This window comes from Neofelis nebulosa, chromosome 12, assembly GCF_028018385.1.
Source record: "Neofelis nebulosa isolate mNeoNeb1 chromosome 12, mNeoNeb1.pri, whole genome shotgun sequence".
Classification (NCBI taxonomy): Eukaryota; Metazoa; Chordata; class Mammalia; order Carnivora; family Felidae; genus Neofelis; species Neofelis nebulosa.
Window position 1 is genome coordinate 70,942,689 of NC_080793.1, and position 18,279 is coordinate 70,960,967.

The following is an 18,279-nucleotide window of genomic DNA, read 5'->3' on the forward strand; positions in this document are numbered from 1 at the left end:
AGAAAATATAAGACACTGACTACTCTTTTTACGTTGTGGGGATGTGAATGCTAGAGTAAAAGTAAAGTTCCGATGTTCTAGCTGAGGAGTTTGTGGACCAGCAGTGTCTGGGCAGCACAGGGCGAGAACCTCTGGGCGAAGGAGTCACATCCACTGTGTGGATTGGTGGGAGATGGGAATCAAAAGGTCTGCTGTGACCGGAATTTATAGGAGCTCAAGTGCCCGGAACATAAGATATTAGTAAACATTTATTGAGCATCAGTAGATGCCAAAACACTGTGTGAAGAGTCTTAGGTGTGTCCTCCCAGCCCTCCTAAGCTCTACAGGGGAGGTGCTATTTATTGTTCCCAGTCTGAGGTGAAAATAGCACAACACTGAGTGGATAAAGGACTTGCCCTGTTAGCAGTGAAGTCAGGACTTGAACCTTGCTCTTACTTGACACCAACACCCATGCTCTTATCCACTGTGCCGAGCAGTCATAAGCCAATCAGATAAGCTGTTGGTGTTCCACAGTGATCACCATGGCAGTGGTGCCAGAGGATGGCGACTGTGAGCAGGTGGACCAGTTATTTCTGCTCGCCAGACAAGAGACACTACGGACCTGAAAAAGAATAGGAGTAGAGAAAATTGAAAGGATAGAGTTTTGAGCAACCATACCTCAAGACTTGGTGACCTCTTGGATTTCGTGAGTAAATGAGTGAATCGGAGAAGATGCCAGGTTGATTTTTATAATCAGAAAGCTGTAGATTGGACTTTGTACCAGCACCTGACTTTGTTGATAACCCTGCAAGTAGTCCTCATGCACCAGGGGAAAAGAGGGGGTCATCAATTAGCCATGATCTATACATCTTGGAAGCAAATGCCATGGCTTGATCAAAGCTGCTACTCGGAAGCACTACACATTTGTAACATCCAGAAAGCCCTTGTGAAGAAGTGAAAGTTGTATGTTGAAGGATGAAATAGCCAGAAGTAATGTGACATTGCATGGAGAAGTTTAGAGGGTGATTTTGAATTCCTATGAATTTTTGCTCATCCTCAAGTAGTTGTGCATTTCCTTCTGCATCAGTACAGCAGAGAGAGATTATAGGTTTGGATGGGAAGATAAGAGCAGAATGAGCTGACAGTGCAGAGGGAGAGAGACTTTCTAGAATTGGTTGGAAGGCTGCCATAGAGACAGGTTATTTTGGGGAGTCAGTGAGCCCTTTGCACACAGGTTTTGAAAGTGTTGATTTTCTGGTGTGGGAAATTGGACGTTTGGTTGGATCACTTTGCAAACCCAACAGTGTCAGGAAGGAGTTGTAGAGGGAAGACAACCATACAAGGCTGTACCAGAGTGTTAACATCTTACTCTCCAAGGTTATCACAGCACCCGTGACCCTCCCAACTCAGCAAAGGGATACTGTGTGATCACTGAACTATTATTACAGAAACTTCCTGAGAGGATTCAGCTGGCATTTTGGGGGGTCTGAGGGACCCCCAAACTAACCTCCTGCTTCCTACATGGCTTCTGAACCAGTGGAGAAAGAAAACAAAAGACATGGCAGGGGGGACACAAAGTTCAGCAGAAATAGTGATGATGATTTACAGTGAGATAAATGTACTCACCTGTGGGGGTTCACAATCTTCTGCCTTTTTACATGATTGGAATCCTTCTCCTTATGTGCGCTCTGAGGAAGGGACACAACTATGATTCTTAGGAGAAAAATAACCAGGGAGGAAAAAGAAAACCACTGTCTCTGGGAGTCTACACACTGCCTTAAGTTGGAACCAAGATGCCATGATAGACCGCATCTGAATAAGAGTTTTTTAGGGAGAAGAAAGTGAGAGAGTCTCCTTGGAATTTTGAGGTGCTTGAAAATTTTGAGGTGCTTACTACAAGGGTGTAGTAAGAATTGTTATCAACTTAGATTCCTTTTAGATGTTAAGAGATTTGTGAATGAAGATTGAAATTTATGGCTGGGTCAACTTTGCTTCCTTAAATGTGCCATCTGAACAGGAGGGTAGGTAGGGAGAAGTCACAGTTTTGCAAATCTACCAACATGGTTATTGATCATCTCTATATTGGTCACAATAAATTAGATTTTGATCAGGGAACAACTCCAAAAGCTCTGTGTTTAGAATGAGCGAGGCTCATTGTTCTGCTAAGTGTCCATCAGATGTCAGCTGGGGGGTCTCTGCTCACCATTGTCACTCAAGGTACTCACAGGTTTGAATTTGCCAGTTGTTGAGCCAAAGGGAAAAGAGAGTTCTGGAAGGTCTTCCTTCAGTTTGTGGCCATAACTAGTCACATGGTCCTACCTAATGGCAAGGAAGGTGCAAACTGGAAATAACTGGCAAACAACTCTTAGTGGCTTTTGTAATCTCATTAACTAATAGGATTTTTAAAAATGTTTTTATTTATTTTTGAGACAGAGTAAGACAGAGCATGAGCAGGGGAGGGGCAGAGAGAGAGGGAGACACAGAATCTGAAGCGGGCTCCAGGCTCCGAGCTGTCAGCCCAGAGCCTGACGCGGGGCTTGAACTCACAGACTGTGAGATCATGACCTGAGCTGAAGTCGGACGCTTAACCACTGAGCCACCCAGGCGCCCCTGGATTTTTTAAACTTTTACTTAATTAAAAAAAACTTTATTTTTTATTTTTTTATAGATTCACAGCAAAATTGAGTGGAAGGTACAGAGTATCCCCTATTCTCCCTGCATAGCCTCTCCCGTTATCAATATCCCCACCAGTGTTGTCTTTGTTGCAATTGATAAACCTACCATGACACATCATGATCACCTACAATCTGTAGTTTGCCTTGGGGTTCACTCTTGGTGTTGTACATTTCATGGACAATAGTATAATGACATGTATCCACCATTATAGTATCATGCAGAATGGTTCCACTGCCCTGGAAATTCTCTGCGCTCTGCCTGTTCATCTCTCCCTCTGCCACAGCCACCGGCAGACAGTGATCTTTTTACTGTCTCCATAGTTTTGCCTTTGCCAGAATATCATGTCGTTGGAATCATACAGTGTGTGGCCTTTTCAGATTATCTTCTTTCACTTAGCAATATGCATTTAAAGTCCCTCCATGTGTTTTCACCCATAGCTCATTTCTTGCTAAATGATATTCTATTGTCTGTGTGTTCCACAATTTATCCTCTGGCCTACTGAAGGACATCGTGGATGCTTCCAAGCTTTGGCAATTATGAATAAGGCTGCCATAAACAGTCATGTGCAGGCTTTTTGTGTGGACATAAATTTCCAACCCCTCTGGTAAATACAAAGGAATGCAATTGCAGGATTGTATGGTGAGAGTATGTTTAGTTTTGAAAGAAATGTTGAAAGAAAGAAATATTGAAAGAAAAATTGTAAGAAATAAATCACCAATCTTCCAAAGTGGCTGCATTCCTACCAGCAACGAATGAGAGTTTCTGTTGCTCCATTTACCCTCCTCACCAGCATTTGGTGTTTTCAGCATTCTTGATTTTGGTCATTCTAATAGGTGTGCAGTGAAGAGTGTTTTATTCAGAGAGATTTTATACAGGCATCATTGGGCCACCTACTAACTTGTAAACTAGAGGATGTAGGGATATGTGATTCACATTATTGAGTACAGATTAGGGCTAAAACTCACTGAGGCTGATTCTTCTTGATCACGGATAGATAAATTTTTTGGCTTTCTGGGTCACGTGGGATCTCTATTACAGCCACTTAGCTATGATTTTGTAGAGCAAAAAGAAGACCTAAACAACACATAAATTAGTGGGCGATGATTCGATAACACTTGATTGACGAAACAGATGGTGGGCCAGATTTAACCCATGGGTGCTAGTTTGCGGACTCCTGCTCTGAACACATGGTAGAGCAGGTCTGGAATCAATTTCTGCTTCACTGTCCTGCCTCTGTAGATAATTTTAAGACAAAAGATCAGTATTTTTTAAAACTACGTGTAAGAAAGAATCTCTTATGATTTACAGATTTCATTTGAGTGTGGTACGCAGAAATGAGGTCCTAGCATTGGGGCTGCTTAGCAATAGGTTGTTCTTCCTTCCAGAGTCCTCTGGTGGCCGGAAGGAGCTGTTGCCACAATCCCTAGGGGTGTGACAATTCTGTTATTTTTTTGCCTGTCTTGGTTACGGTTTTCCACAGCTTTAATCATGGCCATGTGGGTTAGAAGGGAATGGAATACCCATTCCATTAGTCCTGAGGGTTGATGATCAAGAATATGATTGATTTTACTATCGGGAACCCTGAGAGGCTTCTCTGGAGGTTTTCCTACACTTTCTACTCAGCTGGTTCTCTCAATACCAGTTTATCAGATTTCTCATTAGAGGCAAAGACATTTGGATTAGCTTCAGGCACAGGTCATCAGCTTTCAAATATTCAAAAGTCTCACTTGGTGGTGAAGTGGTTTTGATGAAGTATATTCCCTGTCCTTAAAAAGCAGAAAAATCGGGGCGCCTGGGTGGCGCAGTCGGTTAAGCGTCCGACTTCAGCCAGGTCACGATCTCACGGTCTGTGAGTTCGAGCCCCGCGTCAGGCTCTGGGCTGATGGCTCGGAGCCTGGAGACTGCTTCCGATTCTGTGTCTCCCTCTCTCTCTGCCCCTCCCCCGTTCATGCTCTGTCTCTCTCTGTCTCAAAAATAAATAAACGTTAAAAAAAAAAAAAAATTAAAAAAAAAAAAAAAAAAAAAAAGCAGAAAAATCATCCAATTAGCTACCACCATAATGATCTGATGCAGTGAGGCTTGTCCTGGAAGCAATAATGACACTGAGTATATTTCATACAGAGTCATTATCTTTTTATTTTTCAAAATTCACATTCTCTGTAAATCATGTGCTTCCTGGCAAGGATTTATAGTGTCAAAAACGTCTAGTCTTCTAGAAATAAATGATCTGCAATGATAAATACCCTCTACCTGTGCTTCTGATGAAGAGATTACAAGAGCCCCCTCAGGAAATGTTTTTTGTGCAGCTTGGGGAAGAGCGTTTATTGTATAAAAGGAAAATGGGAACGATCAGATTACTGTACAACTTCTAATCTTTCTTAAGATGTGCTTTTAATCATCTCTACTACCTCCTTCCTGTGCCCTTTCTTTTCTCAAGTCTCTCATTCTAAAGCCCTAGAATCTCTTTCTCTCCCTCTGAAAGATCATCAAATCCATTTCCATTCTCTGTTGTTATTTGGCATAGGAATTGGAAGAGGGAATTACTTGGCATCAAATGCTCCTCCTGTAAAAACTGAATCCTTGTATTATGTGGCTTAGAGTCAGGGACATTTCTAGGGAGGGTTGGGCCATGGGCAAATCATGTGTGTGTCATGTATGCACCCAAGCCACCAGCATTTTTATATAGGTAAAATCTAGCTACAGTGACTTGAAAGGAGAAAGAGCAAAGTCATCAAAGTGCAACATGGCTTTGAAGAAGGGGAGAAGGATAGTATTGACAGCTTGAATCAGCCATGACTCAATACATTCTTTGATCCCCCCAACATGTGACATGTAAATTATGCATAGTCAGGGGCGCCTGGGTGGCTCCGTTGGTTAAGCGTCCAACTTCGCCTCAGGTCATGATCTCACGCTTTGTGAGTTCAAGCCCCGCGTTGGGCTCTGTGCTGACAGCTCAGAGTTTGGAGCCTGCTTCAGATTTTGTGTCTCCCTCTCTCTCTGCCTCTCCCCCACTTGTGCTCTGTCTCTCTCTGTCTCTCAAAAATAAGTAAATGTAAAAAAAATTAGACATAGTCAAAGGCTTTTTGAACTTTAGATGAGCTTATAACAGTGTATCCATCCAGTGATCCCTCTGTCCATCCACATATTCATCCATGATTCATTCATGCATCTATCTGTCCATCCATCCACATACCCATTCATGACTCAGACATGCATCCATCTATCTGTCCGTCCACCCATGCACCCATTCATGATTCATCCATACATCTATTTGTTCATCTATTGATGCAACAAATACTTATTAAAAGGCAACTCTGTGTCAGAAACTGTGGTCGTGTTGGATGACCTAGCCCACTGATCCTCAACTGCTTCACCACCAAGCTGGGATCCCCTTCATCATCTATACTCTCCCATGCCCTCATGTTTTGAAAGATTTTATCTAAAAAACAATATTCACAAAGTAACAATTAACTTGTTTCCTTATTTTTATTGGTCATACACAGCTAAAACTACCACCTAGGGCCTTTGAATATCAAGAGGTCACTAACCAAAAGCCAAAAACTTGACACTCAGTTATTGCACTTGTGGGACTCTTGGAGTCCAAAGCAGGGGTTATAAAATGACAGTTGTTGAATTATGCTGTGACTCAGATGTATGGTGTTTGGGCCAAATACATTTTTCAAAATGGCATCAGTTGCCATAAAGCCCCAGCTTTACTTGCGCCTGGGAGATTTGGTAAGGCCAGACCTTCTCCTATGCAGCAGTGCTTGGCCAGAGCTCAGCATCAGTTCTCTGTAGGAGACTCATTTGCTCTCCAAATCGCCACCATCCCTGCTTGGCTCATTCACCTTCTCCCTCTGTTGGTTGAGTTTGCGACTATCTTCTTGTACCAATAAGGAAATGGATGCCTGAAAAATTAATTTATCCAAGGACCTACAGATAAGAAGCAATAGACCTTGACCTAAAACCTGAGTTTTCCTGCACATCTTCCTAAGAGGCTGCTCTCCTGGAAGCTTTGTCCTTGCCAGGCCCCCGGGCATTACCACCGTCTCCCTCATAGCATGGCAGTTACCCAAATGAGTAGTGTTCTATCTAATGCTCTCATAAGAATGGTTCCCAGTGGTCCCCAAGGAGTTTGCAAGAGATCATGTTCCTCTCTAAGTAAACAAATAGAAATGACAAAATGGGGACTCTCACTCCTAGTTAGGACCTAGAAAAGCATGAGACATTGATTTCCCCTAACACCAAGTTAACACCATAAGCTACATAGACTACAGAATACTATTTTTGAAACCAATCTGAGAGAAAAGAAACCTAAATACTAAAATCCAGAATGTCTTTCCTAGGACAGTAGAGACCTGCACTTGCTTTCACTTCTGATGATATGGGAGGAGGAGGAGGAGGAGAGGGAGGAATATGCCTTAGGTGGGGTCAAGGGGAGCTAGCCAAATCCTTAATGAGCCTTTGATGGCCATGAGTGGGCTGACTTAATGGATTGAGACCACAAAGACTCCAGCTACAAAGTGAGTTGCACTTTCCCACCACCATTTGGCCCTAGACCTTCACCAAGCGAAGAGGGAAGAAGTTGGACAGGATCGGAGAGGTAGGTGAGTGAAACTCTTGCAAGACACTCCAGACCTTCATCCAGCGCAGGGTAGCTCTTGCCAACAGCAGAGAAAGGACCACAGGGAGGTCCTTCTGAAGGGCAGAGGGCCAGTGATGGTTCTAGAAAGCAAAGGAGACTCCTTGAAGTTCAAAACGTTGACAGCAATGCTATAAAGCATAGAGAACTCTCTGTGGAGTCTAATGGGTGCTAAGATCCCAAGCCCTGCTGAAGGGTAAGTTCTGAGAGCACTGTCAAGCATTTGAAGCCAGTGGTGAGTAAAATCTAAAGTTTTCAACCAAGTTACAGCAAAACCTAACCTAACTTAGCTTGAGAATTCTACTTTGCTGAGTTTGATTCTGCATCTCAAAGACCTGAATGGATCAGGTGGAACCAAATCCGCCCCTTCCTGCCAACCGTGCTCCAAGCAATCCAGATCCTTGCTGGCAAGACCCACACCCCGTTTAATTATCATACACAGATAATAAGAGTGTTCCTTTTGGAAAAAAAAAAAGAATACCAGGTAGGTAGAAGGGAGATAGATGGCTAAATACACGATTACTCGACCTCACCTAATTTATTAGGAAAGCATATTTTTAGAGAATTGTTAGCTCTTACAGAATTCACCTAATCACTGGTGTTTCATCTAAATGTCTCATTAGAGACACTATTAATCTTAGCAGAACAGTTTCTGATATAAGATTCAAAGGATAGAAAATCATTATTTTCCATTACCAAAAAGAGTTTTTGACAGAAACAAATGTCCAGAGGGAGATCTGAGGAGGCACAAAAAATGTGTTTAACTGGTCTTAGTGTCTTCCTGAAAACCTGATCATTCACTGGCTTCTTCCTCCGTGAGTCAGGGAGACTCAGTTTCCAGTGTCATCGGGGTCTCCATCTTTTCTCCATGGTTTTGTACATCTTTATACTCTGAACATTTGCAGTTAGCCTTTCTCTGTGTCTGACTTTTTTAGATAAGGTCTTTTCAGTGCTTAGCTGTTGGAGATCTGCAATCAAACCCAAGGCAAATGATACCCATTTGAGGACTTTTATTTTAAAGAGGGGTCTTTGCTTTGGTGTGAATATCTTGACATGCTTCCTGACATTTCCCTCAGCCTCATGATTCTGATTTCAGTCACGTGCTGAACTAATGCTGTTCAGAGGGTGAGGGGAGGCCGTACTCTGTGCCAGGCATTAGTCTACTGGCTTTTTATCTGTCAACCTCTTACTCTGTACACCACATCTTCAAGGTGTAGGCACTATTTTTACCTTCATTTTATGGAATCAAGGAGATCAGCTTTAGTTGTTTTCTATTTCTGTGTTCACTTCCTACCCTTCAGAATTCAGCAAACTTTTTCTATACTTGGCTGCTTAATAAACACTTGAGGCTGTGGAGAACATATGATTTCTTAATGGTTACTTATTTTGGGGAGGAAGAGACAGAGTGTGAGAGGGGGAGGGACAGAGAGAGAAGACACAGAATCCGAAGCAGGCCCCAGGCTCTGAACTGTCATCCCAGAGCCTGACACAGGGTTCAAACTCATGAACTGTGAGGTCATGACCTGAGCCAAAGTTGGATGCTTAACCAGCTGAGCCACCCAGCAGCACCCAGAACATATGATTTCTGTTGCAAGTTCTCAGTCTTGCTGTTGGAGCATGACCACATCCATAGACAGTATGCAAACAGATGGGTATGGCTGTGTTCCAGTAAGAGTTTATGGTAATGAAATTTGAATGTTACATAATTTTCATGGGTCAGGAAGTACTCTTTGTTCGATTGTTTTAAACCATTTAAAAATGGAAAAACCAATCTTAGCTCAAGGGCTGTACAAAACCTGGCAGTGGTCCCGATTTAGCCCATGGGCTTCAGTTTGGGGATCTCTGACCCAGATTAAAACTGAGACCTCACTGCTCTCATCAGGTCTGAATATCAGGCACCTCAGATGGATGGCTTCATCACTGATAAGATGCAGTGTTTAGAGTTTAAAAAGGGTTTTTATAAGAACTGATAGAAACCATTTCATTTTGATGTGCTCTGCGATGGCATGACCATATCATGTTGGTAGTGATGGTGACAAAGGCACTGAGCAGTGAACTTCACCTTGGCATTTACTAGTTGAGGAACCTTGAGCAAGTTACTTTTCCTTTTTGAGTGTCAGAATCCTCATCTATAAAATGATAAGAATTTCTCCTTTATGAGTGCTAAGTGACAAAATACATATATTGCTTTACAACAGAAATGATTATATTTCGCTTGGAACAGTAGAGTTTAGTAAAAGGTAGCCCAGCATGCATATCTGTTATGTTCCTAATCCTGTTTTGTTCAGCAGTACTTTTAGACTGAATGATATTTTTTTCAATAATTATTTTATTAAAAGGACAGGAATTATTCCTTTTTTTTCCACCATTGCAAATATATAGCACATAAGACTATATACAATATATGTGTAATTTAAAGAATAGTTGAGGTGCTCCTGGGTGGTTCAGTCGGTTAAGCATCTTTGGCTCATGTCATGATCTCGCAGTGTGAGTTCGAGCCCTGCATCAGGCTCTGTGCTGACAGCTCAGAGCCTGGGGCCTGCTTTGGATTCTGTGTGTCCCTGTCTCTCTGTCCCTCCCCTGTTCATGCACACACTCACTCACTCACTCTCTCTCTCTCTCTCTCTCTCAAAAATAAATTTAAAAACCTTAAAAAATATAGAATAGTTGAAAAAACACCCATGACCTGCTCACTCTGTTTATGAATTAGAATATCACCAGATGCCCTGAAATCTCAGGTGCACCCCTCCCAGATCACCTCCTTCCCTCCTCTGCACTGTTCTGAATTTGGAGGTATTCATTCTCTTATTTTGCTTTCGTTAAGTGTACTTGATATTTATCACTAATAATGCATTGCTTTGTGTTTGACTTTCACATAAATGGGATCCTACTCTATTCTTGCATCTTACTTTCCCCATCAACATTGTTTTTGAGGTTCTTCCAAGCAGATGCCTGTAGCCATAAGTCTTTATTTGTACTTCTTTGTAACTAATACACTATGATATGAACATGTCACATTTTATGTATCCATTCTGTTGATGGGCATTTGGGTTATTTCCAGGTTTTTGCTATTACAAAGTCTTTATGGTTTCTTGAATAATTCTCATGGGAGCATATGTAAAGGAGTTCCTAGCCTAGGTAGAAACCCATGTGTAGAATTTGTAAGGCTGTAGAGTTTGTATGGTGTTCGCTTTTCTAGGAAGTGGTGGCTTGTTTGTTAATGGGGTTTCTCAAGCTGACACTCACACCCACAGTACGTGAGGGTTCTCAGTGCTTCATCACCTTTTTTTTTTTTGTCTTATGCTCTAAAAATGGAAATAGAACACGGATTCAGGAAAGTGCACAAAACATAAATGTAAAGCTAGATGAATTGTCACAAAGCAAATGTGTATAACTACCACCCAAGTCAGAGAGGATTGGTAACAGCCCGGAAGCTCCTATCCTGCCCCTTCTCAACATTTACCTTCTCTCTCCTCTCCAAAGGGAATCTCTTCTCTGACTTTTAACACGTTAGTTGTGTTGTACTCATTTTTAAAAGCCATATAAATAAATTCGTTCAGTGTGTACTCATTTATATGTGGCCTCTTTTGTTCAGTTTTGTCTTTGTGATAGTTGCCCATGTTGTATGTAGCTTTAATTCATTTAATTTTGTGGCTGTTGAGCATTCCTTTGTCTATCCATTCTCTTGTGCATAGACATTTGAGTTTCCTATTTTTTTGCTACTACAAATGGCACTACTATGAAAATTCTATGTATTTCTTGGTGTGGCAGGCACAAGTTTCTGTTGCATATAAAACTATTAATGGAATTGCTGTATTACAAGGTAAACATGTTGAATTTTTGTAGATAATGCCAATTTCCCACATAGTTCTACCAAATTGCTGTCCCACCAGCAGTATAAGAGTTGCTTTTTCTGCAAATCCTTGTGAGTGTTTGGTACTATGTTTTAAATTTTAGCTATTTAAACGTATATAATGTATAGATGATGTATAAATGATTTCTCATAGTTTTAATTTGCATTTTGCTGATCATGAGGAGGTTAAGCACATTTTCACATAGTTGTAGGCTATTTGGATATCTTATGAAGTGCCTATTTAAGTCTTGTTAACTTTTCTTCTGAGAGATATATATATATATAGATATATATCTATCTATATCTATATCTATATCTATATATATATATACATACACAGACATATATATCTATATACATATATTTTTTATATTTAAAAATTTTATTGTTTATTGATTTGTTGGAGTTTAAACCAAATTCTACATAGAAGTCCTTTTTTTTTTTTTTTTTTATTGCACCTGTTGCTGAAATCTTTTCCTGTACTAGGGCTTCCCATTTCACACCCTGGATGTGATGTCCCAGTGAGTAGAGGTCTTTGAGTTTAATAGCAGCCCCTCCTCTGGAGCTGTGTGGCACTGCACCTGCTACCATCTGTGGTTGAGTGTTTGCAACTAGAAATCAGATGCCTATCAGATTTACAAAGGACAGGAAAGTGGTCAGACCACCCAGGCAAGCAGAACCCATTCATTTTCCAATGTGAACTTCGAAATTACAACCTTTCATGATTAACTTGTTCCCAGACTGAATAGAAAAGAGGGGTCTGCTTTAAAACCAAACTTGGATTTTAAGAATAAACACCATGTTCTTTATTCAGAGGTGCTGACAATGTAACCACTGGGGAGAATGGCCAGCTCTCAGGAGCGGAGGAGCTCTTATTAGTGTGGGACGGAGTAGAGCCCTTTCATGTCAACCAGGATTATCCCCAGCAGAGCTAATGGCCTGGGCTACTTTGGCCCTGGGGTCCTGGTTCCCTTTGGCCTCCATCTGGGCCATTAGACTGAAGTTCTGCATTGAGGGCCACCAGATGCCGGATGGCTTAGCTCTGTGCTTTGCCCCTCGTCAGAGGGTGCTGTGAGCCTCTGGGTGAGTGGGTGAGTGAGAATGTGTGGCAGGGAAGGAAATGGCATCCAATATTTGGATTTAATGACTTATTTTTCAGTGAAAGAGAAGCTATTACTACTGGAACTTGCACGAGAGCTGCATGTTTTGAGAAAACTTCCCCCCAAATCCCTTTTCCCTTCCCCATCAATATAGTTGGTGACTTTTCTGAACCTATTGTTATGGTATCAGGAAGAGAAATAATTACCAGTGACTGTGACTTGAAAAGAATCAAAGAAAGATAGGAATTGTATTGAAAGGGCCAATACAGTGCTGATCAGGATGAATAAAGATGCTGTTTTTATATATATCATGGCAAAACTTTAGAACACTAAGACCAAAGAAGAGGAAAGCCTGAAAGGCTTTAGGAAGACTTTATTTTCTTAAAGCAGGTGTTTGAGTCAATCCCTCAGAAATATGTTCTGTAAAGGATGAATTAAAAATTATTTCTTCTTTGAAAAGAACACATATGGCTACCTTTTCTTCCCTCTCCAAGTCCCTATGGATAATAGAAAAAGTACTAGAAAGCAGATGCAGGAAAGTATACCATTTGTGGACCATTTTGGGATCAGAAGTCCTACAGTGTCTCTGGAAGATGGGAAATAGATGGAGCAAATCCAGGTTAAATACATATGTAGGGTAGGAGTGGTTCTGGGTGCTTCAGGCAACAGATACCCAGGTCAGCCATCATGGTGAGTGCAAAACTACATTTGGCACAGTTGGGAAGCTTTGACCTCTTTCTCTGGTTCCTCATGGGCAATAGCGGGCTTGGGCTGGAAGTACCCTGTGCGTGAGTAACACTTGGAGAAACTACAACTTTCAGTTTAAAATCAAGTTACTAACACACACTCTTCCCAGATGGCATGCCCCACCACCCGCTCCTTCCCTACAACCTCTAGAGGCCACTGCGTTAAATAATATCAAATACAAAAATGAATGCCCATCCATGAATCGCCAAACACTTAAGGAAACCAACTCCGTGAATGAGAGATTCTGACTCAGTAAACCGAAGACCATCACCAAGAAAACAGCATTAACGGTGTAAACAGGATTAGATTTTAAAGGAAACCATGTGTTTTTTTCCTCAGAGGAATAAAAGGAATTTATTGCATAAAATAAGAATAGGCAGCTATTTCCAGAGCCAATTAGATATTACATTGGGAATGCAATATTTATGTTTTAAAAAACTCATAAACGGAAATAAAAGCAGAATGCATGCAGCTGAAGAATAAATGAGCAAGTTGGAAGTTGGAATTAAGAAATGATACAGAATGTACAAAAAGAACGATTTAGAGAATGAAACAAAGGTTCTAAGGCATGGAGGATAGACCTAGGGGGTTCAATATCCATTTACTTGGGTCTCTCAAAGGTGAGAAGAGAAAGAAAAGAAATAAATGTTGGTGAAGAAGGAGGTTGGGAAGAGACGAAAAGAAATAACCAAAGAAAAATGAATCATTGGATTAAAAGTATCCCCACAGTGCTGATCATGATGAGTAAAGACACTCCTTAGACATATCATAGTGGAATTTCAGTCATTCAGGGTAAAGAGAAGATCTCAAAAGGCTTCAGGGAGAAGGTAGATGGCATACTGTTTTGATTTAGAGGCACGATGATTTAGTTGTCTTGATGGCTAGGGGAGGAAATGCATCTATGGGGGGAAGCGTGGGTGGAAATAGATTTAATATTACAATGTAATCTGAGGTTTTGGAAATAAAAACACATTCCTGTTGTTTTCTTTAGCAAACTCTACTTGGTTGTTAGGGTTACATATTTATCCTTAGGGAATGGTTTGGATTCTCGAAGATACATGTGGGATATTAACATTAGTTAAAGTGGAGTCTTTGGAATGCTGCACCATCCTGCTTTGGAATTTAGCCCCAAAAGGCTTTACAGCCATCTGTATTGTAGCCCCTTTCTCCCTTGCTGAGGCCAAGACCTTGTTTACCACCCTGGAGGACACTGCTAGGATTAGTGGCTGAGATTTCCTTTCAAAATCCAGAGCTTTCCAGTGGAATGGTTGACAGTTTGTCCTACCAGATGGCTTTGTTCAGGCTTGTTGGTAGGGTAACAGGATTGCCTGTATTTTACCCTGAGCAAAAAGGAATGGTATTTACCCTGTATAATCTTTTTAAGTGAGCAGGAAAGAACAGATGCTGACTTCTATTTCATATTAAGATTGAATTTGCAAGGCTTACTTATTGGTAACTTGATAATGTCGATTAACTGTACGGGTCACTGGAGTCCTCAGAGTACATGTAGGTTTATTATGAAACAATTAGCCAGGGAACATGAGCTTAGGTTTCTTAGCAAAGGGCTCTTCATGGTGAGAAATAGTGATCAGTCTTACTGATTACTATTTATGTAGGGATGTCTCTCTTTTTTTAGTTTAGGATATCACATTTTATTGAATGAAAGGATTCTATGTTTCTATAATCTTCTGTATTAACACCCTAAACTATTCTCGTGTGATTTTTAGAGGCCAGAGCCCACCCGTTGCTGAATTTAACTTACTCCTGAAAGCTCACACTTTGGAAACCTATGGGGTGGACCCCCACCCATGCAAGGTGAGTGCCCCTCATAGCAGGCCAACATATAATGATTGTTTTGCACACAAGAGAGTTAGTTGGTATGCAGGATATTTCTACAGCCTGATCCATTGCCCCTAATTGGAAGGGACAACAGTAGGCTGCAGTGTCGTGTTCTGGTAGTTGATTTTCTCCATTGCAGGCTCCCAATAGTTTGCTAATTGCTATGTAGTGGCCACGTTTTCCTCAGTTAACACATATGATTCATCCATCTATCCATCAAGTGGATGATTCTACCCCTGAGAAGTTATAGGATCCCAACAGATTTTCAAGACCATTGTCAGCAACAACGGACTCTTGAAAATCAGGAAGGTAGAGGAAAAAAAAGACTTAATATTATATTTTGACATTAGGAATAATTGTTTTTCCTGTTTCCGTTGTTCGTATCATTTGACAGTATTTTTCTTAAGCATGTATTAGAATCACCTGGGGTCCACCCCAGAGCTGCTGAATCAGAATCGCTGGGGGTGCAGTGGGGGAATATGCTTTTTTAACAAGCCCCCAAGATGATGCACACATTTTCCAGAAATGGTCCATGAAAGCAGCTTTCTTCTTTCCGTACCCTACACTAGCCACGCATCAACCAGACACTAACTAGAATCCTAAACTAAGCATTTATATCAGCCAGGCTCTTAAAGGTAAGTTCTTGAGTCCTACTGGAACATTTCTTTACCCATATGGTACCAGCTAACAGTGTTTGATAAAGTACTAGGTCAATAGCTTTTAGTGCAGGCTGCTCATTAGAAGCACCTGGGTAGCTTCATCTACTTCTGCCGCCCAATCACATTAGGATCTGTGGGGTGCAGAGCAGGCTCTCCAGATGACTACAGCAGGTACTTGTTCACATTGGCATGGGCTTCTTGCTCTGCCCGTGCAATTATTTTAGCGTATTGGCCAGGATCCTCTTCCTAGTAATGGTATAAATCAGTTTATTCCACTTAGCAAATTCGACTTAATCCACAATTTTGAGCCTCTCTGTTTATTTGTTACTTGGAAATGGACTTGATTTTTGTTGTTGTCTTTCCTTTGCCTTTAGGGATCTATGCTTAATTTTTCTGGTTGAGGCTAAAAGCAAAGTAGGCATTTCTGGACCTTTCTTTATGTTAAAATTGCCAGAAATATCATGTGGAATCGAATGAAGTTAAATTAGATATTCAGGGCTTTGGTTTCATAGCCTCTTTGGTTTTGGGGCTCTTGATGACTGAGAATAGTTTGCCCACATTATAGGGCAGATCTGAGCACTCAGGTGGCCCCAGGGCACAGTTAGAAATAGACATAGTAGTTTGTGAGTAATCTGTATTTTTCCAGGATGTTCCTGGAGAGGTAGAAGGAAAAAGCTACATATTCCCAGACCTTCCCTAGATTTTAGAAGTATTATCCTTGGAAGTCCCATCTCAGAAACTTAGTTTATTGCTATAATCAATGGAATTAACCTGAAATTAACCCAGGAGGAAGATGAATGAGCATACCATTTATCATTTATTTTATATTTCTCAATCTAGATGTTTTTGTTTCTGTTTTTTTTTTTTTCCCCCCCTCAGGATTCAACAGGCACAACAACATTTTTGGGATTCACTGCAGCAGGTTTTGTGGTATTTCAGGGAAATAAGAGAATCCATTTGATAAAATGGTAAGTACTTCTTTGGGAAACTGGCTTACCATTTTTCTTAATCTTGTTTTTCTTTCCCAGCCTTTGATTTTTTTTTTTTTTTTGTTTGTTTGGAAATGTCTGGAGAAAGGGGAACCCCTTTGGGAATGAGTATTGGAAATGTCTGGTAGAATGCTTAGAATTCATTTCTTTGCTGTGGAGAGTCATTATGAAGGGATTATACATCTATAAATAAAAGCCAATCTAGGTTGCCCTTGACCTCAGGAGACCTAGAGTGTGTCTTGGGCTCAGGAGCTCTGTCTCCAAAGAGAAAGTGTCCAGTGTTTCCTCACCAGTAGCTGCTGGTCTGGCCAGAGGGGTGACCCTAGGGTAGGTCAGGGCAGGGTAAAGGTGCAAGTTCACTTGAATAACTCAGGGCCCTCTTCTGCTCACTTCTCTCCAATTCTCTTCTGTTAAATCCTTGTTGCAGACTCATCCTATGGTATCCAGTATATCAGTGAAGATGCTTTTGGCTCAAAGTAACAGAACTATCTCCTCACAGTGGCTTACAGATAAGAGGTTATGTCACATAGCAAAAGTTCCAGAGGTCAGGCATTTCCATGATCCCTTAACTTAACTACCTGACAACACCGTGAAGGATCTGGGTCTCCCATTTTCTTCTCTGTCATCCCAGGAGAGTGGCTGTTGTCTCCAGGTTCAAGCTCATAAGATGGCCACACATACAACTCTGTTCATCCCATCTTCATACAGCAATACCCATTACCTGGAGGAGAGCACCCCTTCCATGTGTCTCCTATTAAAAAAATGATCACTTTTTTAACAAAAACCCCTGTAGGAGACTTCCCATGTATCTAATAGGCTAGGATTAGGTTACACACACCTACTTAAACCAATCCTTCTGAGAAGAGTGGGGACGCCATGACTGGGTTGGTCAAATCAAGACCCACCTCTTGCAGCTGAGAAGAGCATTATCTGTATGAACATGTCACCTTGAGTCACATCAGTACAGAAGTGGGAGGGTGGAGCAGGGTACATGACCAGCAGCACCTGCTGGGTTGAATCAAGGAGCAGATGGTTTGGGCAAAGAGCAAGAAGGCTGAATGTATGTGGAATATTGTAAAGGCTCAGTGGTGTTCATACTTTCAGCCTGATTTGGTTTCCTCCCTGATGGCCCTTGAGAGGTTTGTCATCCCCATCCTGTCTCACTGGGCGGTGGGCTCACACCTGTGGTCTGAAGTTGTTCTTGACGGGTCAGTGGGCATCCATCTTCAGTCTTGGGCTGGAAATGCTCTTATACTTACCTGAACCTTGGTTTCCAGGTTCTGTTACCTTCAGGATTCCTTCTAGCACCCGTTTATCATATCAACACCCTCTCTTTGTGCACTGTCCTCCTGGCACCCCCCACCTTTTCAAACCTTCTCTGCTGGGTTAGCTTTAGCCAGTTAATGTCCACTCCGCTCCTGCACCACTTTCTCTTCCTTATGACCAGCCCTCTCTTTCTGAGATCCCCAATTTCACCAATCTCTTCCTTGACCTCTTTATCATTGCCTTTTGTTCAGTTCCTACTTTCAGCTCCCCTCCGTGCCCACTTGTTCTCTTTTTCCACACTGAGCGTTCTCAAAACTTACCTGTAATAAACCTCTTGGCTTTTCTGAATCTCTGTGTACTCATCTGTAAGGTGGGAGTCAGTTATTTCTGGCTGCCTTCCAGGGAGGAGGGGAGATGGAGGAGAATCAGATGCAACAGTGTCATGAGTGGTGGGATTCATGAACTGTGACATTTTGTGTATGGGTAGCATGGTGGGGTGAATAGTTTTTTTCTCTGTGTTTTCCGCACG

The 18,279-nt window shown here is 41.5% G+C and overlaps 1 protein-coding gene across 2 annotated transcripts in view; it reads left to right on the forward strand.

The window, feature by feature from the left end:
- Nucleotides 1–18,279, forward strand: part of FRMD3 (FERM domain containing 3) — a 311,700-nt gene that overhangs the window by 204,074 nt on the left and 89,347 nt on the right. For both annotated transcript variants that reach the window (XM_058695608.1, XM_058695609.1), the window contains exons 7-8: nt 14,725–14,812; nt 16,375–16,463. In XM_058695608.1, the coding sequence (XP_058551591.1) occupies nt 14,725–14,812; nt 16,375–16,463 (177 nt within the window). The remainder of the gene's footprint in view (nt 1–14,724; nt 14,813–16,374; nt 16,464–18,279) is intronic.